General features: G+C 47.2%; 7 protein-coding genes across 7 annotated transcripts; 4 read left to right on the top strand and 3 right to left on the bottom strand.

Moving 5' to 3' along the window:
* Positions 1 to 321: 321 nt before the first annotated feature.
* On the top strand, positions 322 to 1,657 carry LAJ45_10376 (uncharacterized protein; the record flags this gene model as incomplete). Its single annotated transcript, XM_046119902.1, has 7 exons — positions 322 to 339; positions 417 to 507; positions 725 to 968; positions 1,124 to 1,261; positions 1,326 to 1,336; positions 1,503 to 1,508; positions 1,587 to 1,657. The coding sequence occupies 7 exons, from the start codon at positions 322 to 324 to the stop codon at positions 1,655 to 1,657; spliced, it is 579 nt and encodes a 192-aa protein (XP_045966880.1).
* A 6,116-nt stretch (positions 1,658 to 7,773) lies between these two features.
* On the bottom strand, positions 7,774 to 8,952 carry LAJ45_10375 (uncharacterized protein; the record flags this gene model as incomplete). Its single annotated transcript, XM_046119901.1, has 3 exons — positions 7,774 to 8,220; positions 8,307 to 8,590; positions 8,676 to 8,952. 3 exons carry the CDS (start codon positions 8,950 to 8,952, stop codon positions 7,774 to 7,776), a joined length of 1,008 nt encoding a protein of 335 aa, XP_045966879.1.
* Positions 8,953 to 9,425: 473 nt separating this feature from the next.
* Positions 9,426 to 10,046, top strand: LAJ45_10374 (uncharacterized protein; the record flags this gene model as incomplete). Its single annotated transcript, XM_046119900.1, has 4 exons — positions 9,426 to 9,479; positions 9,647 to 9,684; positions 9,749 to 9,825; positions 9,880 to 10,046. The coding sequence occupies 4 exons, from the start codon at positions 9,426 to 9,428 to the stop codon at positions 10,044 to 10,046; spliced, it is 336 nt and encodes a 111-aa protein (XP_045966878.1).
* A 6,560-nt stretch (positions 10,047 to 16,606) lies between these two features.
* Positions 16,607 to 19,632, top strand: LAJ45_10372 (uncharacterized protein; the record flags this gene model as incomplete). The annotated part of the gene is made up of 3 exons (XM_046119898.1): positions 16,607 to 16,611; positions 16,810 to 18,961; positions 19,018 to 19,632. The coding sequence occupies 3 exons, from the start codon at positions 16,607 to 16,609 to the stop codon at positions 19,630 to 19,632; spliced, it is 2,772 nt and encodes a 923-aa protein (XP_045966876.1).
* LAJ45_10373 (uncharacterized protein) lies at positions 17,145 to 18,124 on the bottom strand (the record flags this gene model as incomplete). The annotated part of the gene is made up of 3 exons (XM_046119899.1): positions 17,145 to 17,291; positions 17,340 to 17,870; positions 17,942 to 18,124. The coding sequence occupies 3 exons, from the start codon at positions 18,122 to 18,124 to the stop codon at positions 17,145 to 17,147; spliced, it is 861 nt and encodes a 286-aa protein (XP_045966877.1).
* Positions 19,633 to 21,462: 1,830 nt separating the features above from the next.
* LAJ45_10371 (uncharacterized protein) lies at positions 21,463 to 25,080 on the bottom strand (the record flags this gene model as incomplete). Its single annotated transcript, XM_046119897.1, has 9 exons — positions 21,463 to 21,501; positions 21,576 to 22,848; positions 22,908 to 23,866; positions 23,932 to 24,309; positions 24,373 to 24,569; positions 24,669 to 24,693; positions 24,779 to 24,787; positions 24,842 to 24,910; positions 25,066 to 25,080. The coding sequence occupies 9 exons, from the start codon at positions 25,078 to 25,080 to the stop codon at positions 21,463 to 21,465; spliced, it is 2,964 nt and encodes a 987-aa protein (XP_045966875.1).
* A 310-nt stretch (positions 25,081 to 25,390) lies between these two features.
* Positions 25,391 to 26,453, top strand: LAJ45_10370 (uncharacterized protein; the record flags this gene model as incomplete). The annotated part of the gene is made up of 2 exons (XM_046119896.1): positions 25,391 to 25,753; positions 25,890 to 26,453. 2 exons carry the CDS (start codon positions 25,391 to 25,393, stop codon positions 26,451 to 26,453), a joined length of 927 nt encoding a protein of 308 aa, XP_045966874.1.
* Between the last annotated feature and the right edge of the window lie 640 nt (positions 26,454 to 27,093).

The raw sequence follows: 27,093 nt of genomic DNA, 5'->3' as shown, positions 1-27,093 counted from the left end.
GTTGATAATAGATCCTATTCGTGAACGATCGTGGCGTAGCAATAGAAATGTAACTGGTGCGTCGGATAATATGGGGGCTGCAGGCAGGATCAAGGGAAAGCCGAGGGGCCGCTTTAAGATGTGCAGGGCGTCAAGTAAACAGGTAGGTACGGAGCGCAAGATTGGACGGAGGGTGAAGGAGGCCCGTGGTTGAGCAATCTTCCGTGCCACACCAAAAGAGACCGAGGAGAGCGAGAGTGAGAGTGAGAGTGATGAAGAAGCTGAAGGAGGGGGGGATAAACTTGGGATAATACGACGAGAGTGAGAGGAGGGGGCAGAAGGATGAGAATTAAAGTGAAGGTATGCAGAGACGCATCCGCAGGACTCTCGATGTCTGTGCTAGTGGGTGTTGAATCACTGTGTTCTGTTCTGTTCAGGAGAGACTGGAGCGACGTTCACGTTCAGCTTGGTGTCAGCGCAAAACAGCGGCGGTTACACAAGAGAAGAGAGTGAAAGAGAAAATGTGGAGTGAGCAGTGAGACGGCAGACAGGGAATAATTTATGGAGATCAGAATAGAGGAAGATGAACTGTGGATATGCCCTTCTTTTGCTTTACTTCAATGGTTTTTTAAACTAGACTTGCGCTTGCAGGGAAAGTTATGTACTCTAAAAGTACTCTGCTCTCACGCTCTGCAGTAGCCCAGCTACTGCTGTTGTCTGAGGTGAGGTTGTCGTGATGCCGTAGAAGAAACACAGCCAAAGAGGGAAGCAAGACAGACAGGCAAGCAGGACACGAAGCAGTATGGGAATCGGGCAGAGTTTTCTTTTGGGAAGTTGGGGAAATATCCACAAAAGTCTCTCAAACGTGAAAAGCAGAGTGACTTACATACGACTTCTCTACTTGCTGCTGCCCAGCCAAAAATAACACCCGACACCAGGATCGTTGACAACGACAAACCCGAACCACTTGACCGTCTGAGATACAATATGTAGGTGAAGGAGGTCCACGACGATCCCAAACGTGGAGAGGGTGTGCAGCAACCTTTTTAACTAGGTGGTATTTTGTGTTGGCGTGACGTCGCTCAGCAGAAAAGGAACGCAAGCGATAGGAGTAGGCAAGCAATGTATGTTGTTCTTCCTCTAGATCTCCGAGGCACACTTCACTTGACTTCTATCTGTTGCGTCTGGAGAGTCTAGTATTTAACGGCAGGTTGCAAACTTCAAGAGAATGTGGAGAGCTACGTGACCGGATTCCTACGTTACTGCACTTGAGGGTTTCTTGGTATTGTATCTCACCTCGTGCCGCTGGTACAGTCATTCACTAAAGGGCAAAAATAAACCCAAAGCAAGGTCAATTGTAATCGAGTCACGAACAAGCGAAGAATTGAGAGTAGGGCGAAGAACACAGCAGACGGACTAAAGGCAAAGCAACGATCGTAAGCACGAGAACATCAACAAGCAGCACTTGGAGGTTGGGGGCGTGTAGTAGTGGTTGAAGTGGATTCAACTAGCGTGGATGATAGTTAAGGGTACGAGAGGATCCTTTCTACATATCACACTAGAGTACTCGGTCTACAGGGTGGTGACAACCAGATACCAGATTGTAGTGAATCAAGAAAGGTGCGAAAACAAGACGAGATGGAACACGCCGGCGGGACAAATGGGGTTGAGCCACTAGACCGCCTGGGAAAGTAGAGCCAAAATAGCCAAAGGGACGGGGTGACCTAAGATCGTCGAGATTTTAATGTTCATCGTTGTTGTCAGGGCTTCGGAAGAAGGTGGAATACTTTACAATAATATCCCTCAATAAGGGTTGTATTGACTAGATACCGGCGGCAGGAATTGAGTGCTCTACATATAGTACGAGTCCTTTTGACCGAGAAAGAACCCACCAGAGCACCGATACAATCATGCACTCCCAATTAACGTGTTTGTTTACAAAGGGTTAAATGGTTGGTGTATCTCTATTTAGCTGTCGGTGCTGCTTCTTCGGCGATGACGGAGAAACCACCTGCATCACCATCACCGCAGACTTAACTAGAGCTAGAGCATGTTCACGAGAAGAAAAAAAGGACACCAAAAAAAGCAATACTGGCTCTTGATCCTCGACTATCGAGACATCGCGCAAAAAGATCCCGTCCCTTCTTTTTGCCCAGTCCTCGGTAGCATCCTGGCCAGTCGTTTCGCACATGCCCCTGGGACCCTGGATTGAGTTTTGCCTCTTCTGCTGGCCAAACCTGGACCTCCCTCCCCAATTCGCCATTCGACGCCACGAAGAGCAGCACAGACAGTACGGCCTACTTGGGAAACCATTTCTAGGTTGTTGTTGTTTCCGGACTTTTGTCACCTCCTGTCAAGCTAGAAAAGGTTTCGACATGCCTGCCGAGATAGATCTGCTTCTAAAAAAGTTATCGAAAAATCTTTTCAAACCCCCACACCCTCCCCCCTTTCTTCTCGTGTTAAGTCCATGATTCGCCTATTTGACTGCATCCCTCTCGCTTCACGGTGTCAAGGTTACCGTATATTTATAGCCACGGTTATCCATTCGCTTTTTCCTTCACTGGAAAGAAGGCAGCTGTCCGGGTCCTCGCCTCTTGTGCCAGTTTCCCGGAATTTTTCTTTCTATATAGCCACTCTACCTAGAATGGATTAGAGTACGACGTATGTGCATACATGTAGTGTAAGTCTTCAAATACTGACCCTTTATCGGCATTTGGCCGAGGCCCTTTATTCCAGGTCCCTCCCGCTTTTGGTAAGACGCAGCCAATCGGAACGCGTAACGAGCGCCAATGACGGAGCCAATCCCATCCGTGCGTGCATGGCTGTGGCTCGGCCGCTGAGGCGAAAACACAAATTTTTGGTCCCTTTTTGACAGCACCTCTTCAACATCCCCCCCTCACCTCCCATCGCACGTGGCGGTCGACATACGTCGCGTCAAACGAATAAACACTGCAAAATCAGATTCAGTTCTTGAAATCTCCCTGGTTGAACTGAATTAAATGGTTGCTTGTTAATTAATCTACGGATACAATGGGATGCATGCATGACCTCATGCATGATTTCATGAGCTATCACTCGTGATATACCATGTATTTCTCAGCTTGGTCAACCCATGAAGACTTATCCTGGAGTTATCCTTTGAAACAAAACCAATAGATATTCCACAGCCGAGCCCCCGGGAAGCCGTTTTTCAGTAATAGGCCAGTCTTGCAGCGGGTATGGGGCCGGAATAGTAATCATTTGTACCGGAATTCGTTTTCCAGCACCGTGGATAGGACGTTGTATTCACGACAACATAGAATACGATCATACGTACCAAAGCGACTTCTAGGTTACACTCCACTAGCCCATAATTGGAACATGGCATTCGTATGATTTTTTTCGAATGCTTGCTCTATTGAGGAGAGAGATTATATGGTGAGGGCAAATTCTATCGAGTGATGGTTCATGATTGAATCACGCCAAGACTGGTCACCAAACAATTTTAGGTAGTATGGCCTAAAATGACACTGGACTAAGATAGCAACCAAATACTTCGCACTGGAACCTCCACACCCTTAATTTGATACTTTCGATCAGGAAAAAAAGTGATTTATTTGGGGCGTTGAGCTGAAAAAGTTTCGTATCTCCATACGACGGATGCGGGATAAACCTTAAATTTGCCGCATGCATGGCGATGGAGTGGTCCCGTCATAAACACCAGACGCACGCATTGGTGCACAGTCGATCGGTTCCACCTTATGCGCTATGATTAACCACAAACTGCTGGAATGGACGTTTGCTTCAAACAATGACATCCATCTCAAGTTGACAGTGTTAATTGCAATAATGTTCCGAGCCCTGAATTATTGCGTGTAATCAGATACTGTCACGAGTAAGTAACATGTGACGGCTGTCAGCAGCCAGCAGAAGATGATTGGCTAGACCTTTACGCCAGTGCACTTTTCAGGTAACGCGGGATCACGTGAAAACCTCCCTAAGCAAAAGAAGAAAAATATGATTTCTCTGTACTATAATTAATCAATTAGTGTCAGGGACTACTCTTACTATATATTTATCCATAAAAAAAAAGTGTTAATGAAGGGAGGGTGTCTCGCCTATAGTGCTCGTGACAGTAGTAGAGTTCATATGCTAGTAGCATTCTGTATTGGTCCAAATAGTTTGACCTGTGGATCTTCGTATCACTGTATAAGTGGCACTTCTATTTCCTATCGATTACCGGAGTCACCATTAGATTGTATTTGTTAGAGGTTGAGGGATATCGTGTGATAAATGTGGGGGTGGAGGAAAGGTTAAGAATGGAGATGCATATGTCGATAAGAACAAGGTTAATGGTGGTGTGGAGTTGGGGTGCTGAACCCCTCCCGCGTTCTTACGTACCCCAATGTATACGTCACGCTAGGCCCATTCTCACGTCACGCCATTGTACACAAAAAAGAGCAGTATGTACATGTAGTCTCGTGCCTTATCCACATACCAACATCAACCTTCTGTCTAACATCAACTACTGCACCAAAACTTACAACTGACCGGCGCTCCGAGAATTACGAACGGATTACCTACATGCACACTGAGGCTCATATATGGTGCACTCGGACTGGCCTATGCGCCAATTGCGCCCACTTTCCGTCCTCGGACGAGTGGTGTTCCAGGCTGCCTATTAAGCGTCTGACATCTCGGGAGTTGACACTTGATCGATTAGGCGTTCGTCAGCTTGTCGTCGCCTGTGCACGTGTTCTGCTACCACTGGTGGGGTTTGTGTCTCATCGGAGTTTAGATCTCGGAGGGGTAGGATTCAAGGTCAGGGATTGTTGGAGTCTAGAGGCTGATCAAAAGCCTACTTAGGATCGAAGCCCTTCCTACGAGAAATCCTTCGGAATTTCAAAATCCTAACTAGAATTTGATGTCACTTTAGCATCTAATATCGCCGAGGGGTGCTTCTTGATCCTCATACCAGCCAATTGCGAATCGACAGAACAGAACTCCACCCAGCTGAAAAACAAGGGAATCGGAACCTTCTCGGGTATTAGTCCTATGATTGAAGATTGTTGCTCCTGCACTCTCTTTAGTCAGGATGTCGTGGGAGGAGGACATTGACACATGGAGTGGTGATCGTCAACGGGCGATATATCCAAGGATTGACGGACCAGAGTAACCCCGCCGGTCATGGCTTGAACCGCTTATGAAATGAAAAGAAAATATCCGGTACCAGTGGGATGATCTACCGGCAGATCCAGGGTAGCCTTACATTCTTTGACCCTCGGCTGCATGAAGATGCAGCTTTGAGCCTCGGGCGAAGGGTTAAAAGGTGGAAGGTTCTGGCTGCCAAGGTACCCCTCTTTTCTTCCTAAGGTTCTTATGTTTTACCCCACAACAGTCAGTCTCATATTGTCCCCACCAATAGATAGAAAGCACTCGCCTGCACATATTGAAATATCCCTTCATCTCCTATGAACCCAACCTGACTGGGTCACAGATTATCACTCGCGAGGAAATTCCGATGCTTGATGACTGTGGTAGCGTGGTCTCTACGCTGACCATTCTCGAGCACATACTGGAGCCACATATATGGAAATTAGGTGAAGAGCATATATTGAATATCGGGCAAGGGGGTTGAGTGGGGTAAGATAATATTTGGATATAGTGCGATCTACTAACCTATGGATACCTACATAACCCATTTCTTCCTTGAGCCCGGTAGACGTGAACACGACTAATAGAATTACGGCCTAGATTCAAGTATTATACCCAGATTAACGGTCATAAAATTGCCGAGTGAGAACTTGTGAAGGGGTGGCAATTGATTGATAATACATTAATTGTGTGCAGGTGAAGGGGCTGTAGAAATTTTTGCTTTATATTAAAAGCGCCTCCGGTACTTTCGTGGTTAAATGGAATGTGTGAGAAGCGGCTTTTGAACTACTAAATGGAGTAGGGATCAATGGGCTAATCTGAGATATCCTTGCGGGTAGCGGTATATTTAGTTGGTAAACCTACATCCTGTCAGGTATGTATGTCTACACAACTAGAAAGCAGAGGAGGAGTTTAATAATACAACACGCTGACAAACGAGGAGAACGTAATAGGTAAGGAAAGGAAGAAGGAAGTACGCAGGGACCAGTCCACTTCTAACTTATCAAGAATCTTCAAGTACAATATAGAGGCCGCGCAACCTCCACCGGGTGAGGGACAAGGGGAATGAAGAAAAAGGTGACACTGCGAACACAGACATCAATATTCGGACCGAGTGTACCATAGGTGGAAGAAGCAGTACCAGCGGAGGGACACGGAGTAGGGCTCTGGCATATTACTCTTTCCTTACCCCGCATTCCGTTGTTTTACAGCTACTGGGTTGTCGAATTCGGAGAGGAATGGGCGCATGGAAGCTATATAATGAGAGCGAGAGGAAATGGTAAGGAAGGAGGAGGCCGGGAGTGGTTTATAGCTGGCAGTCAGGGTTAGCCCTTGGCGCGCCTGCCTAACCATTCACTGGGCTACAAGACCATAAGCTTCGCCTCTTTATGATGTGTCCCCCGGTATTTTTATATCGGCATGAGTGCTGCTCTATGAATAATTCGCTGATAGCTACATACATGTACTCCGGTATGGGCAGAAGAACCAGAAAATGCAATAGGATTATTTGTATAGAAGAGCGGCGCCACTCCATACAAATAATTCCTGTATCGTCACTTGCATTTTCTAATTCCTATGCCCACACCCGATTACATGTAAGTAGATACGTACTTGCTTACTAGCAAAAGAACCAGAAAATGCAAGTGACGGAAACAGGCATACATTTAGTTTGTATGACAGAGCGTCACTCCATACGAATTATCCTGGTTCTTTTACTGGTAAGTAAGTACGTACTTACGCCCTCTCAACATTACAGTAGGCACAAAACCGTAAACGTCGGTGAGATCACTACGACAGCGTATGGCAAGATTGTAGCGTTATCATACAATTGATACCGCCCCCAGTATCTTTCTAGATCCGATACAATGAGAACGACTGCCATCTCTTGTAATTGTGCATGCAATAGTCCGCAAGACCCACCAAGCACAGAGACAAGAAGATCAGGGTTCTATAAAGTTACATTAATCCCACAAAGTCTCGAGCCCTAGCGACTACCACATCTTGCCTCAATATGCACAACCTAACATAACTAAAAACCCAGGATATATACCCTAGAACGTTCGAACGCAACCGTCCTATGAGCCTGGCGCCACGCAGTGGCAACCTTCGTAGCTCGCCGTAAAAGGCCAGGATATTCACTGAGCTAGAGCCAGTCTGTATTTACTTTCCTACATATAATGCTATACGCCAAGTAATTAATGAATTAAACAAAAAAAAAAAAAATAGCGTGAGGATCATAAGATCTCACTCGGCTAATTCAGCACTTCTTAAGTACGGTATTAAAGCTTCATCGACCGCGGAGCTTGGTAGGGGTTTTTAATAGTTATTATAACCCGATAGAGATATTTACATAATTGTTCCTGGGCTATGCGTGTGGCGAGGTACATTCCCCATAGCTGTAGAGATAACTAGTTCGAAAGTCTGTCCGTGTAAAGTATATAATTTAAAGAGTATTCATATACAAAACAAAACGTCACATACATCACTAAACAAGAAAACCAAAGCAAAACAAAAGCACGGAGAGGAATATCTAAACCCCAACCCAAAAATATACACCATAAAACCCTAACCCATCACAACAGAACAGAAACATCCAGCTGGCTGGTACTACAACTTATCCATAACAATATATACAGAAACTTCAAACCCTGCTATCACTCCTTAAGCCGCCCCCTCCATCTTCACATGCGGCCTCACCTTCGGAGCCGCCGTATTTCCGGACACCGGACACGTCCCCGCACAATCCTCAATCCCCGCGGCCCCCGCGCCCCCGGCGCCGCTAAAGGGACATCCCCCCGCACACGAGCTCTCACCATCCTCCTCCTCCTGCGTCGCCACGACCTTCTTCCCATGTAGCATTCCCTCACCCTCAATCTCAACCTCCTGCTTGAGCTCCGCAAACTCGTCGCCGTCGCGGACATACCACTTTGCAAACAGGTCGTTCTGGATCCACAGCACCTTTCCAAGCGCCTTTACGATCGCGGTCTTTTGCTCGAGCTTGAGGCGCGGGTGCGAGAGGACGGCTTCGACAAGGATGTCTTGGATGAAGCCGAGGAGGACGCCGATGTGGATGTATTCTACATGGAGGGGGTGTTTTCGGCCTTGACCCTGTAGTTTAGTAATGATATAATTAGCCATCATAATACTATAAACGAACTCCAGAAATGCGGGGTGGGGGAGATGGAGAGACGTACAACATGCATAAGCCCAACCTTATCCATATACTCCCAAAACTCCATCTTGCTCGGATCTGAGCAGATCTTTCCCAGATACCCGCGCAGGAACATCTTCCGGTACTTTATCTGCGGGGAGTCCTCCTCTGGGAACTCGTCGATGGGGCCCTCGTAGGATGTTGAGCGCGTGGTGAAGGCTCGCGCCGTTATATCGTAGGAGAGAAGCTTTTTGTACACGATGTTCACCACCGCTGGGATTAGCGCTTTGATGTACTTTGAGCCGAGGACGAGGGCTGCTCTGTCATCTGTGTTTTGCATGAGGGTTTGAGTCAGCTGGAGTTGGGTATTATATGGTTGGCTAGAGTGAGCAGTGGATGGCTAGCTACGAACCTGCATTGAAGTCTAGGAACGAGTGCAGATATTTCACCCTGGCTTCGAGGTTGGTGTACAGCTCCTTGCGGTCGATGTGCTGCATGTTCTTCTTCAGCGAAGCCATGTTTGTTAATGTTGCGGAATGCGATTCTATGACTGGCTCTTCGGTGGAGGGGGATTGGAAGCCCTTGACGGTGGTAGCTGAATCGGGTCTTAGTGGGGGAGAAGACTTCTTGGTCGAGATTGTGTTTGCGAGTCCAAAGATGTTGCGGATGGAGTCTGTGTATGAAGACATGGTTTTGGAAAGGTTGGTATCGGTACAGATGTTATATATACTTCTAGGTCTTTATGTGGAAGGTGAGGGTTTGGGGTTTATAGTTATACGCAAGAAATAAAACTTAGTAACTACTGCAGGCAGAGCCCCGAGAACCGCCCCCAAAAGACAAAGCCATAAATTCCACACCGAGACAGAAAACGAAAAGAAAACGGAGTTCCCCCGCCAAAGACCGCTCCGGGTATGAGGTATTACGATGTTGTGGAGTGGTTGAGGATACCAAATGGTCTGATATCCCACAAGCTATGGGTTGTCCTGGGGGGGATCCCTGCAATCTTCACTTGGGTTACTTGGTGGTGGAACGATTCCTACGCCTCAAGCGAAAATCATCTGATGATCACCCGGTTCAGCCCAAGGTCAGCTTTGAAAAATAGCTCTTCTGATTGATAGAGGGAAACCCGGTCCCATAGCCATGGCACGGTATATGCTCATAAATGGCCGCAGGTGACTACATCTCTAGAGCTAGCCAGCTTTCCCGCAAGCTACATGTATGTGTGCCGCGCCGGTAACCCTAACCCTGGGAATACACCATGAGATACTTCTGGAGACAAGGGCCGGGTCTCGGCGACTCCCCTAGCTGTTGGAAGCTTTAAAAGTGATACTAAACGACATTCCGTGGCCGTTCCGGAAGTTATTCCAATTGATTAAGCTTTAGATTGGGAGCTTCTATGTAGGATTGATAACCGGGCTAAGGTAACCCCATGGCAGACTCAGGCAACGTTTTATATCGCTTTTGTATTGATTTTCATAAACTCAGGCAACATATACCTCACATGACCATGAGTAAATTAGTAGGCTCGCCTGCAATTGGCTTGTTTGTATTTGAGACGAGATGTGGGTCCACCCAATTCAGTTCTAATCAGTATCGCTGATCAAAGTGATTGGTAGTGAACGACGACCACAATAAGATAACGCGGACTGATGTAGATCAACGGAGAACAATAGCCGGGGGCAGAGCCAGTGCCAGTTACGGAACCAGAAATGCCCAAAGTAAGTGCAACTCTTACCGCAACGTGTCCCTGAGCTCCGAAGCACGTTCATTGCCGAAACCTTAAATCAAGCCAAGTTCCACTGAGGCCGAATGTAACTTCTCCCGCGGATACATATCTCCCAAATATCTGTCCAACCCTCCCAACTGTTAATTGTTGAATATACCTGACACCGTCATGGTACATACATGTACATTGTCAACTTCCTGGCTGCTTGTCGGGTTAATGTAGTGAAAGTAAAAGAAGGTAGATAGAGTACCTATGTACATGTAGTATGTATACATGTATGTATCTGCATGGTAAGTTAGCTATAAGCTTAATATGAGCCGGATCGATCGCAAAATGATTCGGTACTGTACTTACATGTACCGCTGATAACAAGGCTGACAAATGCATGGGCCGGAGTACAGCGTACATGTAGTTCCATTGGATGCAGTTATACTTCGACCACTTGAATTAAATCCTTGACTTGAGGTTTGATAAACCGATAAGACATTTCTCCGAGTTAATACAAAGGATAGAGTCTAATGGGGCTATTTAAATAATGCATAATAAGACAGATATCGTCTAAATACAACGGACCACGTACCCGCTCCTTCGGCCGACCGCTATCATTGTTGTCCTTTACCGACAAGACTACGTATATACCTACTACTTCTCCTACATGGCCTCTTATAAAGATCAGGTTCTGCGGTTCCTGAAGCTAGCTTCGAATTTGATAGGGTAACGTCGACACATCTAGCTCAAAGCATGAGTGCAGTACGAAAAAACGAGGTGAAATCACTATCATAGGATTGAGTGAAGAATATGGAATTAAACCGGCATTGCAAAAGGAACACTGTGGCGAATCTACATTATTTTTTGATACTGCATGTTACTGAAGGTAGCGGGGCTAGTACTCAATGCACCCTTCTACCTCTCTTCTTGACTCTACGCCTGGAAATTGAAGTAATAATAAACTATTCCAGACCATCAGAAGTACCCCCTCCAGCAAAGCATAATAGTATACTGAATTTCACCAACTGGCCTGACTAAACCTCTACACCCCTCATTGGCCTCGTGTCTGATGATGCGAATTTGATTCATGGGATATCACTCGGAATATCCGCCGCACAGAAGAGGAAATATTCAAAAGGAATAATTACTAGTAGAGCATCGATAAAGCAGGTTTTGGCTGGTTTTTACTTGGCGCCAAACCAATCATTTCAGAAACAAAAGAAGACTTGGTCCAAGGTCGACGGTGACACGCAGTTACACCAGCAGAGTAAAACCTACACCTGCGCGACATGTCCTCGCCAACCCTGTTTCCTAATGACAGGGCTAGAATCACTGCATATCCATGTATACTCTACTGATGAAACATGGCTCCAGATGAATGTCCTAGCCCATCATAATCAGCAACCGTTCCTGATTGACCAAGCGGCACACCGTTCCATGAATCAGATCGAGCGGGTACTCTAGTTTTTCTTCTTCCTAAACGGGACGATCAATCCCCAGCCGTTTACTGTAGGGTTGTGGCGAGATCTTTGAGATATTTATGCGGATCCCATTGCGCACATGTTGATCGCCATGTTGGTTCTTTAGGACGAACTATAGCTTTCTGCTCTAAACCGCTGTCCACGGCCAGGGACATAATGCGTTTGTGTAGTTATGATATGAGCTGCCTGGGTGCTTAGGCAATTATTCTAAGAATGTTACTGTGAGGACAATTCTCCGGGTAGCCCGAGCCACCAGTGGGATGCCAGTAATTAACCATCCAAATAAGCCAGAGGTGCCAATGGGATATCAAATGTCAAGACCCGGCATTCAATTTCTGTTATTTCATAAACATTCGGTTTGTAATTCGACCTGGCTGTAGGTTCGAGTCATGTCGAGTTTAAGTCCAGAATATACATAGGTAGTCTACATGTAGTCTTTGTGCGCTCCAGAGTGAAAATTCTTGGCGTACAGGGTAAGCCGGCGGTCAATGATTTCCCGCTGGAGAAGGCAAAGCCACTGTCGTCGTTGTAGTAAGCCGTGCATTGCTCTTCTCGGGAAGGCCCGCAGTCAGATTTCTGGAGAACCCCCATCTTTTTCCTCACCGGCCGGGTAGATATCGATAGCAATTGGTGGGGTAAATATATATTATTCATTCACATCCAGCATCAGGCCTCCATCATATTCCCGACGTCAAGCCTTGTCCAGGGCTGTACCTGTATGTATACAAAGTATCTAGAGTACAAGCTCAGATCCCAAGCTTCGATCCTAGCTCCTATATGACTACATAATCTTTTTTCTTTCTCCCCGCATGGCCATCCGGCTATCTGCGAATTCGCGGTGCGCAATAAAGTGCGGTCAAAAGCTAGTCCCGGTAGTCATACTCCAGTCACTACCATAGGTCGAGTAGAAACCCAGCCGCAGTGCCATAGGGTACGCTCTACGCAAAGCAGCCACTGTACTGGATACCGACTACCGGTCGTGTGCATTTGACATTTTTTTCCAGGCAACATGTGCAAAGTGCGCATATGATATATCGATATTTGTCTGCGAATAAAAGAACCCCGCTGGATGCACGCACGACAACGGCTACTTTTTTTTCTCTTCCCCTCCCGGTCTTCTCAATCTTCACTGGCCGGCCAGATTATCGATATCATAATTGCATCTTCGCCACTCAGCTAATTGCACTCAAGCTGGGCGATGGGATTGCATGTATGTATGATAACGAAATCCCTGCGATGGCTCTTCAAGGGTTTTGAACAGATCTCTGAGATTGTGGTTGCTGCTGCTGCGCCCGAACAACGCAAAGAACATTCCATGGAGCTTCCGCGGAACGAATCATCAATGGAGCAAAAAAAGAGGAAGTAAAGAAAAGAAAGAAAAAAACCTGGCCGAAAGGAAAGGAAGGCGCCGATGTTTGCTAGCTATCACAGTAGAGTCGTTAGCTAGAGCATGAAGTTCGAGGGAATATCCTAGTAAGCGGTAATATCAACTGACAACGCATAAAACGGCAACGAGGAAGGAAAGGATGTCTGTAGAGGAGGGCGCGGTAAATGATAATGGTCCGTTTATTAGGCGAAAGCGGGTGAAACAATTTTCATGAGGCTCTTTGGGAATTGCGGGACTCCCGGGCGGTATCTTAGTGGTCCAACCCTACATAGATTCACGAGTGGGAAGGGCCTTTGTGTCCGATATAGGACCCTTATGACCTCATAGGACCCTACAAGCTTTTGCTTATTTCTCCCCTCTTTTTTTTCGTTCCCTTACTTAAAGCGGTTTATAGATCATCAAACATTGGCCCAAAATTCTCAAACTTTAAGGCACATGACCTTGAAGTTTCCAACACCTGAGCTTCAAACATAGAATCTCCTTCGCTCTCACTCGCGCTGCCAGCGGAGTTCTCGTCAAAGACGCGAAAAATCAGGCCATTATAAATGTCGTATATACTCGAGTAGACTTGCCAGACCCAGCTCTTCGGGAGCGCTTCATTGACAAGAATACCATCACGGGCGGTGAAGGCTAGAGACGTCCGCCTCCTGAGAGTTTTGGAAATATGGGCCAGAGAGATACAATTGCAAGCAGTTGCGAGCGGTTGTCCCTTTCGTCTCTTCCCGGGAGATTCGAGTTAGCGCCCATCAGCACTCCGCGGCCGCTCGGCATATCAGTAGTAGAGTTGAGGAGGTAGGTACGTACATTGACCCAATCTGGAGGTCTTACTTTGGGGGACTAGTGACTCTGCGAGTCGTAAGTAGATATAGACCGGAATAGACACAATTCCCCCACACTCACTGAGGAGGACTTGCATAAGATCCGAGGTAAGGGATCTTCTCAAAATTAACAAAAGAACCTTTCCAAGGCCTCGTGCTCAACGCGTAGGTATTATCGGAACTTGAATCTCATCAAACAGATTGTTGGCCATTGCACACATACATACATACATCCGCCCGTACATACTGCTGTGGCTTTCCACTTCTGCGCGTGCCTCATCGTGGGGGAAGATGGGGTCCCATTATTTTCCAATCCAGGTATCTCAGGTAGTGGGCCGCAAGATAGGCAGAAGTTCGCGGAAAGCTACATATTTGACACCGAACGGCCACTTGCCCCCAGGAAATTCCCTTCAGGAATAAGGACCCGATATGTCCAGGCAATTGGTCAAACCGTAAAAAAAAAAGGGGTTGGTAATAACTTGGAAGGACCAGTACCTACGCTCCTCTACTCTGTATCTAGTCAAGAAGCTAAAGTACTCTGCGTGCTTTATGCAAGGCGTATGTAGCTCTTCTATCTTCTTCGACGATGAGCGGCAACTGATCGGTGGCACTTGTCTCTTTTGTGTTGCATTTGCCTTGTAAAGAATAGGATCGAGTTGTCAGTTTTGCTACCTGTAGAGTATCTATGGGTTAGGTGGACCAAAGTCAGTACTCTAAGAGAGGGAGTCCAGGCAAATGCTTGTTGCTCTCGGACCCTCAACCCGACAGAGTGGTTCTGAAAACCATCACGAAACGTCACGCCGCCTCGAACCCGCCCAGACGGTACATAGACTAGGAGTAAAATACTAAATAGTTCCTCAGGCGCTGTCATGGTATTTCTCCCCGCTGGTGACGAAATCTGTGACTTGTGTGTATTACCAGGCACTCCCGTTTCTTGATATCTTGATTTTTGACCTTGTTTCATTTTTTTTCTCACTCAAATATTCTGATGCAATTCGTTGGCCCGCTGGCTGGCCAATGCTGCACAATTCCCCCCCCCCCCAGCCTTACCCCTCTCCACGCACATCAGAATCAGGCTGCGGGGACTGTTGAAATACTGAACACCCCCTCTTGTATTTTTTCCTATTTATAACTAATTTCCTCGTCCTCCCGCGTTGTGTGTGTTCAGAATACTGCTAGATATTATCATTACCACACGGTCAAGGCCACCGTCTAATTTCTATCTTGTTATTCGGCCTACTATCACCAAGAAAGGGCTTTCCTTGAGAGGTGTAACTTATTCGAACTCAAGGGCATCCAATTCCCTGGATTACAAGTGAGAGCCGGGCGAAAGGCCACTTTGGCATCCAATTCCCAAATCACATATTCTACCCGGGTGCTTGCTGCATCATCTCATCCAAAGTGATACCCGTAGAGAGAAATCTAATTCCAGATTTATACCGAGAAAATCAACAAATCAGAGTCAACTAACTTGTCGTCACTGAGGTCCTGGCCCATCCCGGATAATTTATCATTTTTTCTCTTTCTCCCTAACGCCCCGCACGGGCCTTTGCATTGATCCATCAGATAATCGGGAAGCCTGAACAATATCCACCTCTCAAAAACAATACTATCAGATTCTGCAGAACGAGAGAGGGTATACATATTGCTCTCATCCATAGTGCTGCACACCGGAATTCCAGTAGAACCATCCGAAGCATCGTCCCTCGTCTTCTTCTTTGCTTCTCCAGGATTCCTGGCTGCTATCCGACTAGACAGCAGGCAGGGTTCTTGGCGCATTTGTTAGACGTTCTTATTCGTGAGTGACATGGTGACAACGAATCAGCACCATACCCGATCCCCTGCCCCTCACTTTTCTTCCATTTTTTTTCCCACTTGGTCATCCTGCTGGTGCTGAGAGGGCTTGTAGATGGGAAGTTCTCGAGAGGGAAAAATATGCATTCCATCTGCCAGAGACTCAATTGGTGCTCGATTAATGCTAGGAGGGAATGCCGTAGAAGCTGATCGGACTTCATTGCAGGGCATCTACTACTATTCTCGAACTGTGTATTAGCGGCACCTTTCTCATCTCAAGTCTCAAGTCACAACAAGCATACTTACTAGAGCTTCCACACGGGGGTAAATAAAGTGCATAAGCTGTACGTATCTTTCTCAACTTTTTTTTTTGTTTCCCCCCCTTTCACCAGAAATCTTACCCTCCTCATCACCTCTGCAACTCCCCCCTCCAGTTGAAACACTGCCCACTATCTCCGCCGTGCCCTCCCGAAAACCAATCGCTGGAGTGGACAAACGTACTACTCATCTGCTTTATATGAGCTTATTTGGCTCACTTCCCTCCATAGTTGAAACCTTCCTCCACAGCGTCATCTATCTTCTGAATCTGTCCTACAAGTATTTCGAGTGTCTTTTTTAGTCGCTCTTTTTTGCCTGGGCTATATCACTTTGTTGTTGTTCCCCGCCTCCTCGTTTAACAGCGCCAAAATTTCCTCCCACCGGTAAGGCGTCGCTTGAAGGAACCCTGTACGAAACGTTCCCCCCGAATTCGATCCATCAACCTCAAACAGACTTCGCGTCGGAGAATTCACGTCCTTCGTCATAGATACCCTGCGAGGCATATAGTTTGCCACCATCTTTATTAATTGATAGGCTACCGCTGTCGCCCTCCATTCTTCTTTCGAAAGCTATCATCGTACGCTTTTCGGCAGCTAAATTATACTGGCTGTTGATTTTTCTATTCGATTTTTATTTTCCTGATAAAACAGCGGGGCGAACGCCCCTCTTACTTTGTCCGGGCCTGCCTGCTGGCCGTCTTGAATAGAAGCTTTGCATCCTTAATCTTATTCTTAAAAGTTTAGCGTTTGTTGTTTATTTATTTGTTTATCTTTTTTATCGTTGGTTGTATTTTGATACCCCACGAGAACTGATTGCCGATAAACAATCACTATGCCGTAAGTAAACAAATCTTTTTAGAGCCCCCTTGACAACAACAATCTGGTGCGCAGGGCGGATGCACTAGTAGATCAGGAGGGAGGTACCTGAAATGATGATGATGATTTCATCACCATTTTCTGTGTCTTTAATTTCGAGGCTGTTATTTTGTATTTCATTGTAGCAAAGGGTTATCGCTCACAGGTTTTGCACTGTAGTATCAACATCACAATCGATCATACGTCGACGACCAACGGGTCTGAGTCGTCTCTGTCTGAAGAAGAGACCGGTAGCAGCGGTGTTGACTACGGTTACCAGCCGCCTCTAAACTATCACCCTTCTCAGTATTCATCTCACCGGTCCCATCATTCCGTTAACTCCCCACATCACTCCCAATTCCCTTCACACACCGAGTACTCGGGAGATTCTTTCCCTGAAGATTGGGAGGATTTGCAGGGTGAAGAGCTCGGCCCGTCAGATTCAGCTTCACGCCCGCGCACAGCCAACAGCAGAGCAGGGCCAGATACCCCTACTCACTCCCGGCGAGAGACTACTAGATCTCATCGCCGCCGTCAGGATAGCCCACCCGCCCAAGATATACTGCCACCCGCTCCCCAGTCAATTCACCCTCCACCCCCACCTCCTCAATCATCCCGTCACGGTTCACACCGTGGTCATCGTCATCGACAGTCTGCCCCAACTGCACCTCCGAGTACATCAGACAGTGACGAAGATATCAGATACGAACGTGGACCTCCCTCGGCTCCATTAAAGTCGCAGCCCTACTGGGGATCACAAAATAGTAGTCCTTATAACCAACCAGCAACAGCGCCAGCGCCAGCACCAGGTAGTGGCTACGGTGGGTTTGGTGAACCTCGTGGCTATAACCAAAATCCTCTTGCGCTGGTTCCGACCAGTCCTCCGCCTCATCCTCACGCATTGCCTGGTAACAGCGGTGACCCTCGGGATCATATGAGAAGAGGAGGTCCAAACCCTCTCGCTCCTTTTGATCATCAGGGATATCCACCGCACTCACAGTATCCAGGCCAACCTTCTCAGCATCCTGGTCAATACCCCCCACATCCACCACACGCATCTCACCCTGGGCATTCGGGATATCAATCTCCACATTATCCTGCTCAGTCACCACAATACCCACCACACCCAAGGGAATCATCAAAATATCCAGGGCAGTCACCTCACTACCCAGGACAGTCGCCTCATTATCCCGGCCACTCACCTTCGTATCCAGGGCAGTCACAGCACCACCCGTCCCATTCTGGGCACAGTAGTCCAGGTAGCTCAATGACGCCTTACAACTATGGGCAGCATCCCGGCAGCCCCACCTACCCCCCTCATCCACAGCATCCTCACCATCCACACGACCCTCGCCACCCGTATGATCCTAGGCATGATCCTCGAGACCCTAGACATGATCCTCGGGACCCTAGACTCGACCCCCGGCTTGATCCCCGACTTGATCCTCGGGATCCTAGACATGACCCCCGACTCGATCCCCGTGATCTCAGACATGATCCGCGGGACCCTCGGCACCTACCTCACGACCCCCGACACCCTCAAAACCATATGTCTGGTCCGCTGAGTCCGAGAGGCGCGCATCAAACTGACATGTACGGATACTATTCGGGATCTCCTTACAGCCCTTATGGCCCCTATGGTGGTGGATACTTCAGTGCCGGCGGCCATCCTCACCAAATGAACTCTATGACCTCTATGAATACTACTAACCAGATGATGATAATGGGACCTCAGGGTTATCTCGTCCCGTATGCAGTCCCACGAACGGAAAGTCCACCATCACCGGCTGAGCCAGAGAGGCCTCGTGAGAAAACTGAGGAGGAGAAGCGCGAGGAAGAACGTTGGGCAAGGCTTCAAGAAGAGAAGAAATTGAGGGAGGAAATGATCGAACAGGAAAGGAAGTGGCATCAAGAGAAGGAAGACCGCAAGAAAAAGGAGGAAGAGGATAGGATCGCTAAGGAAGCTGCTGATAAAGCTGCTCAGGAGGCCAAGGAAGCTGCTGAGAAGGCCAGGAAAGAGGCAGAAGAAGCTGCAGAGGTTGCTAGAAAGGCTGAAGAGGAGGCAAAAGCAAGGGCACATGAAGAAGCTGCTGCTGCTGAAAAAGCTCTTGCGGAGAAACTAGAACAAGCCACCGCTGCGGCAGCGGCAGCGGCAGCGGCAGAAGCAACTAGGGTAGCGGAAGAAAAGGCTGCTGCTGCTGCCGCAGAACTTGCGGAGAAGCTGGAACAGGCCACTAAAGCGAAGGCTCGAGTGAAGCCCAAGCCAGTCAAGTTCCGCGATGCTGTTGGGAGGAAGTTTTCATTCCCATTTGAGCTTTGCAAAAAGTGGAGTGTAAGTATCTCGCTCTGAGAACTTCTGTGGCGCAATTTGGTTAACTCGTTCTTTAGGGTATGGAAGAGCTTATCAAGCAAGCATTTCTTCACGTCGAGGTCATTGGACAGCATGTCATTGACGGCCACTATGATCTTCATGGACCTGATGGTGAAATCATTCTCCCACAGGTTTGGGACTCGGTGATTGAGCCTGACTGGAGCATCACCATGCACATGTGGCCAATGCCTGAGCCTGAACCCGAACCAGCTCCACCACCACCACCACCTCCACCCGCTCCCGAACCTGTGGTTGAGGAGCCACCACCGCCACCACCACCTCCTCCACCAGCGCCAGAGCCAGAGCCAGCCCCAGCCCCAGCTCCCGAGCCAGCGCCACCAACCCCTCCGCCTCCCCCACCACCACCACCACCACCAGCACCGGCTCCGCCGCCTGCCCATGTTGAGGTCGTGGTTCTTGAGCGTCCCGTGGTAGATATTGTTTCAGCTGAACCGGAGCCGGCGCCATCCCCTCCACCACCACCACCGCCTCCACCACCCCCTCCCGTCAATGTCGTAATCCAAACTCGCACCGAAACAGTTACAGAGAGGGTCAGATCAAAACCGGCGAATATCCCGCCCCTTCTTATGTGGACTGCAGGTCGTTATGGATCCAAGAAGGGAAGAAGATGATCGACCTTCTATCCCCCGCGGACGAGAAATACGATTGTAAGATAATGAGATGGTATGATACGAACTGAGCGAAGAGGAATAACGCAAACAAGGAAAGGGAGTTCGGTTTTATTGATTTTTTGTTTTTAAATTTCCATTTTTCACTCTCATTTCTTATCTTGTCCTGTACTGTATGCATATCAAAGAGGTGTCGTTTTTCTTGGAAAAAAAATCAGGCATCAGCGTCGGCGCGAATGGTTGGAAAAAAAATATTCGGGTTTCTATTCTGTTTTTCTTAACCGTTAAATACCTATCGCATCACTTTTTTTTCCATTTGTCAAGTTTTCTCATTATTTTTTCTGCAAAAGAGTTAGCAACATAGTGATATAGTGATTAATAATAGAGTTACAGAAAATAATTATCTCCCTTTTGATATCGGGGGCGTGCAATCATGGATAATCACTCGGCACAATGTCTTGGCTCTGCTCTAGCCTATTCGTCAACCTTGCTTAGCTGTCAACCGTCCCGTAACATTCTAGGTTGCCAAACTCACGGAAGCCACTGATCAGCTTAGAGATGCCGGAAATAATGTCATTAAAATGGGGCGAAATAATCCTTATCCATTTTATCAACAGCGGGAAGGACACTACAGCTACTGCCTCTAGCTACGTATATAGGTATGTATATTTACAGATACGTATATCAAACCTTTGCCTAGCAATTATATGTAGTTCATGTATATATACCTATATGTGTGCACCCTGGTGCATTAAATAGAAAGGCAAAAAACGTTGAAAACACAGATTATAGGACCTCATTTCCTACAGGCTCTGCGTTAATGCGCGTCGCTCCAAATGGCAAATACCATTACGACCATTCTGACTAGATTTCGCGCGTCCTCGAAATCCTCAAGGTTTGTGGCCTCTATTCAAGACCGAGCTCTGTTTCGAAACATGATTTTTAGACGTATGTTCGTTAACTAGCAGTTTTCGGAAGTTGTGGGGGAGAAGGAAGTTTACTCTAAGGATCATAACAAGTACATATGTAGCTGCCTAGCTGTTTAGTCTTGGCATGGTTACTCCTTTGGGATGCTGAAGAATTAGGAACTTTGACGAACGTGGTTAGCGCTCGTTGATACTAGCGTGTGCTAATGCCTCACCAAAGAATCTCACCGGGTCGAGAAAACTTTGCCCGCTATCTCACTGCGTTGGGTCGAACCAAAGATAATTGTTATCATTGGCCCACTTCGGCCTCGATCAATGAAACGGGGAGTTGCCAGTCTGGGCTCTTGTTAGGGGATGTACACATTGTCCGTTCAAAATTAGACCGCAAGACAGAAAACACTCAAGCTTGGCTGCGTCGTGTAGTCCCAGCCCATATTTAGGTCACGTTACTGCGGTACAATAGATCAATCATATGAACCTTTTCTTAAATAATTGAATTAACAAAACATGAACCTGGAAAAAAACAGGTCTACGAGTGATGGCCTATGATTTAGACATCTGATCTACGGCCCATATGTAACCACCAAAACGTAGAGAGCATGGTGAGAGGGAGGGGATGGCAATGTTTAGCGGTTTTTATAACAATTGATGGCGCTTGGGTTTTATTTAGAGTCTGGTTTTAAGAGTTAGAGCCAATCCTCGTGATCGGTTATAGGGGTCAGCATCGACAGCTTAAGGGATAAGCTTATCTCTACAAAAGCCTATCACAAGCCATGGTGATTTTAAATTCGGGTGACATAAGTTTGCTGCCATTGTCTTAATATATCAATCTAAGTACATAGAAGCTCACCCCCAAAACACAGGAAAGAAAAAGATGATATGCAACGCCTCAAAACCTAGACCATAATTATACTTCAACACCAGCCTCAGCACCAGTTTCATCCTTCTTGACCTTCTTCTTCTTCTTTTTCTTTCCTTCATCGGCCCTACCTTTAGATCCCCCTCAGCACCCCCCTCAACTTCGGTGTCTTTCTTTTTCTTTTTCTTTTCTGTGCCTTCTTTTTCTTTTCCCTTGTCCTTCTTGACTTTCTTGACCTTCTTTTCGCCACCTTCTTTCACCTTTTTCACCTTCACCTTGGGAATCTCGAGACTATTACGGGCTTTGACCCGCTCTGTTGCCAGCTCCATCTCTTTCCTATACTTCTCCACCTGCTCTCTTGCAGCTTTAATGGCCTCTTCTTCCTTCTTCTTCCCTTCTCCCTCCCCATCACCATCAAGAGAATACCCCATTAAACCACTTGAATCAACTTGAAGAAGCCCCTTGCGCCCCCTACCCTTCTTCTTTGCCGCTTCCACCTCACCGACAAAGTCCTCACCATCGTCACCGGCTATGCCCTCGTCGGCCGCGATAGCAACCCTCTCACGTCTTCTCTTGGTCTGAGCCTTCTGGTGGGAAGTGGCGGGCGGTACATCCCCAAGATCAAGTTTCATAACGGGGATACTATCAAGATCAATCTCCTCACCCTCCCCTACGACTGAAGCACCGATGTAAAATGGGTCATCTTTGTTTCGTTCCCTTCGATCCCGTTTTCGACGTTCCAGGATGTCCGCATCTAGGTAGTCCTCTTCTTTCATGGCGCCTTGATAGCTTCCACTACCACTGCTGTTGCCGAACGCCTTTGCAGATGCGCTATCGACGCCTAGAGAAGCAGGAGTATTTGAAGCCTTTGGTATCGGCTTCTGGTAATACCACTCCCTAAATCCATCGTCTTCCTCGTCTGTTCCTAATGTGCTATCGGTATATTCAGCTTCCCGTAGCAGCTGTTGCAGGTTTGGATTGATAGGTTCATCTAGGTCAAGTCCTTCCGGCAATGGTACTTTCCGTTGCGCGCGTGGGGCAACAGGGTTGAGTTCCTGTCCTATGAACATGGCTGGTATCGCCTGTGTGAGGATTAATGGGGGGTCGTATTCTTCTTCTGCGTCCGGCATCGACGCAGGTGTTGAGGCGATAGCTTCAGATGCAAGGCGGAAAAGTTCTAGAAATTCGACGGCGCGCTCCTGTACTTCAAGATTTGGGGAAATGGCCAGTGGTTCGAAGAAAGTGATAACGCGTGTGGTAAGGAGCGTAACTGTAGATTTACGAGCAGGAGTCCACGGTGTATTCTCAGAACCAGTTATGGCAGCGTAGACTTTTGGAATTGCCTGAATATAAATTGCTAATATATCAGGTGGTAGGAGTGGAGATGACGAATGGAGAAGTGAGTTCAGCGCTTCTTGGGAGTCAGTCAATAGACTAAGTCCAATTATCAGTAACTTATCGATCTATAGAGGGTATGAAGGTGGTCTTTTCACCTTGAAAATTCTCCGGCAATCCATGCAGCCGCTCCAAGGACTCTCTTTCCTCCTCCACCAGCAGCGGGAAACATGCCATCATGCCTCCCTATAAGCATCTCTGCATATCTAACAGCTTCTGCCCTAACGCTTCGAACCCTGATTGCGACGTTCCTCAACTCTCTCCCAATTTCTTCCCCTACATCCTTCTCTTTCTCGGCCTCTGTATCGTCTTCGTCCTCGTCGAAATCTTCCGAGTCGTCCTGTAGCTCTCCATCGGCCAACGAAGAAACCGGCGGTGCATATCTAACTAACTGCACAAGTACATCCAAGTACCACTCAAAATCGCCCACATTTACATACAAATCTCTCGAGCACATTTCTATTATCCTCTTTATAACCGTCCTCTTGTACGCCTCTGGCAGCTCTAGCAAAACTAGCTGGCCTTTCCGTTTTCCGCCACGCATGACATCCTCCTCCATATCCTCCTCCTCACTCTCATCAGCAGCTCCTTCAAGCTCCACATACTCCTCCTCTCCTCTGTTAGCAGCTGGCTTTAGCTGCCTAATGAGCCGCCCAACAACTTCCGGTAAACTGTCGGAGTTAACCATTCCAACAACTAGTTCAAGCGCTCTGTAGCGGATACTGATATCCGTATCATCTATACAATCCAGAATAACATCTTGGTGCTCCGCGACAAGATGCGCATGTGTAGCGACAAGCTTAGTTAATGCTAGGAGCCCGACATATTTCAGATTACTGTCTCCTATTACCAAGAACCCGCGAAGCTTGGTGACACAGACGGAGGCTAAATCCTCGCCTTCATCTGTTCCTTGTATCCCGGCAAGAAGACCACCGGAGATGAGACCGTTGATACATTCATATAAGAGTGACATGGCAGGTGTGGTGCGGATTAGGTTTGTAATAGGTGGTGTAAGCTTCTTTATCAACCGCGGTTCGAGAGGAGTGAGGGTCGCGAACTATCAAGAGTGATTTTTCATGATCAGCCGATTTAAAGTACCAAGATCTGAGAAGAGGTTCGTACGAGTTTAATCAGTTTTATAGTCATCCAGTTATTCGGCGTCTCTGTGAGTAGTCTGAATAGCTGAGGGGCCAGAGGCAGGTAGTTCTTTGGATTGCGTCGGGCAAGTTCGCAAACAACATTTACAGTTGCTGAGACCACACTACCGTCTTCATCGTTCAGACATTCCCGTAAGCGTGGCCATGAGGTTCGGAGTAGCTCAGGGGATTGGAGGAAGCATTTGTAAAGCACAAGAACAGCCTTTTTCCGGATTAATGGGGAAGTATGGGAGAGTTTAGAGAGGAGATCAGGTGAGAGGTCCCGTGCAAGTGATGGGGAAACGATATGTGACACGCCGTTTATAGCCAGTGATATTTCGGGAGGATAGCGGGAGCCGAGATCCTAGAATAATTAAGGGTCAGCACATGGCCCAAATGGAGGGAAATGGTCGGCTAATAGACAGACTTTTTTGAGGAGATTTGTCGTCAGCATCAGTACGTCTGTGTCCAGTGTGAAGGTCTGTGTAGCCGCAAGGTAGCCTACACGTTTCTGCATAAACTTGGGGGAGCTCATAACTTCCAAGACGTTGAAAGAAGCCCATGACATATCATGTCCAAACATCTCCAGGTATACAAGTTTCAGTATAGCGGCCGCTTTGATGTCTATTTACCCCACCAAAACAACACCCCGCACCTAGTCAGCTCTAGGTACATTGTAGGAGGTGTTTCTCGTCGCGGAGACTCCCGGAATAGATAGCGCACCGATATCCTGAGACTTCGCTTCGTTCTGGCATTCTTTTAGTGAATCTAGCATGTACTGGCGCTCATTGCCTTTGTGAGAGCGCAGACCCCGTATAAGGTCGTAGAGTGACTTCTCGAACCTAGTGACGACGTGTTAGTTCGGAACGAGTTTGAAGATTATGGAGAAAACTCACATTGTTAATAGAGAAAGGAATCAGGATTAGCAGCGCACCGGGCTCGGGGTATGTCGATATTGAGGTTCCCTGAACCGGTGTTCCTATCAGACGTCAGAGGCTCCGTAGGCTTGGGGGGGTTAGATAGCTTAGTCACCAGCCAACATCGAGTTTGTCAAGTAGCATAGTAACCGCTAGAGCTGTATCTCTCACAACCAAATTTGTCATATAATTGTCGACACTACCAGTAATTCATACATTCTGATTAGGTAGAGTACTTCACTATCACTATATCATCGATTCTGGTTTGGACCAGTAATTCAACACTGCAGCTGCTTCACACATTCTGGTTCGGTACTAATTGTTAGCGCAACACAGCTCCAACGTTTGGTTTCAAGATGAATCTTCCTTAGTCATCTTAGAGTTCCCAACACCTTGCATCTTGGCCAACCTCTCACAGTTTCCAGGGAGAAAGAGTCTCAACCATTCCCCCTCTACATATCAAACAACTTAAAGTACAGATCGCGAGTCGAAATACACAGCTCTACATAATACATAAACAATCTAATTATGGCGATCTTATCCACCTTACTCTCTTACCTCTCCTCTCACCCATCTCCTCTACGCCTTCCCCAGACCTCCCAATACCTGTCTCAACAAGCTCCAATCTTCCTCTCCTCTTCCGATTCTTCAAAGGATACCCAAGAAACCTGGATCGTATATGAACAGCTCCTCCTATCCTGCCTTCGAACAGGCGATGACGCTAGCGCAAAGTTATGTCTTGAGCGATTGTCGGATCGCTTCGGGAGAGACTCTCCTCGAATAAGTGCGCTCGTGGGCCTTTATGAAGAGGCGGCAGCAAAGGATGTGAGGGAGCTGGAATCCGTGTTGAAAGGTTACCAAGATATCCTGAAAGAGGATCCTACAAATATGGTATGCACACTGTCTGCACTAGGCTTTCGTCTTGCATTTCCACTTCCACAAATTGCCAGTCAATCTGTCGATCTGACCAATTCGTCCGTGCTCGCTCGGAAAATAAAAATAACTAATGACGCGATATTGTTAATAGCCGATAGAGAAACGCCACATCGCACTCCTCGCATCTCTTAATCGTACGGAAGACGCCATCAAAGCCCTTACCGCACTCCTTAATCATTCGCCGAACGATGCCGAATCATGGTCCCAACTATCATCACTCTACTATACACAAGGAATGTACCCACAGGCAATATTCTGTCTAGAGGAGGTTCTTCTTATACTGCCGAATGCATACAACATGTTTGCAAGACTCGGTGAAATCAACTACATATCTGCACAAGGCACAAACATGGATGGCCTTATAGAATCAGTCAAACATTTCGCGCGAAGTGTTGAGCTGTGCGAGTGGTATTTGAGGGGATGGTACGGCCTAAAGCTTGTCACAGGGAAAATTCTGGAATTGAACCGTGCAGATAAGGCTGGCGGCATTGAGAGAAAAAAGATCGAAGCGCTTAACGAAATGGCAACCAAAAAATTGGCTGAGATTGTGGGCAAAGCAAACAGACGGGAAAGGGGCTGGGGGGGTTTCGATGAAGCCGAGGTTGAAGCTGCAAAAGCCTTGGTTGACAGCAGCGATGTAAAGACTGTACGATGATTGTCTTTAAGAGATTGCGGCCATTGGGTTTATGATAATACAGTCTTTTAAGAGCGGGGTGGGGTACTTGATGCTGGACATGGGCTTATAATTCTGGTGTTCTTTCTTTTTTGTATTTGGATTCTCGCCTGATTACATGAATCTCTTTCATTTCGGTATAACTGGCATTATTATTGGTATTGGTATTGGTATTTGTACTTCGTGACATGACATTACGGATCGTGGCTTCGTTTCATTCGCTCTACAAAACACTATTTCTCCCGCTAACTATATCAAAATTTCTTTATGTTTGTCTTAAAACCCCCTCGCTTCTTTTCTCATTTTTAGTGGACCTGTTAGAGGAAAGGGTATATTTAAAACGGTATGTTTAAGCGTGGGTGGATGTCTGGCAGGACAATCTGCTACTTATAGGTGCGAAAATAAAGACAGGCTGGGGGAACGTTCGGAGTTTAAAAATAAACAGGACGAAACGTACAGCCATTATATTACTCCAGAATATGTATTTTTACGGCGGCTTGGCTAGCTAGCCAAAGTCAAAAGAAACATCCGTTTTGGAAGAGACCACCGTTGCGGAAAGGTCTTGGTCCTTCACGTGACCGCCTTTTCCGAGCGAGATGTGATGATTCAAATATGGTAAAAT

Source organism: Morchella importuna (genome assembly GCF_003444635.1).
Source record: "Morchella importuna strain M04M26 chromosome Unknown Morimp01GS045, whole genome shotgun sequence".
NCBI lineage: Eukaryota > Fungi > Ascomycota > Pezizomycetes > Pezizales > Morchellaceae > Morchella > Morchella importuna.
The sequence above is the reverse complement of the archived record's forward strand: the minus strand, read 5'-3'. Positions and strand labels throughout refer to the sequence as shown.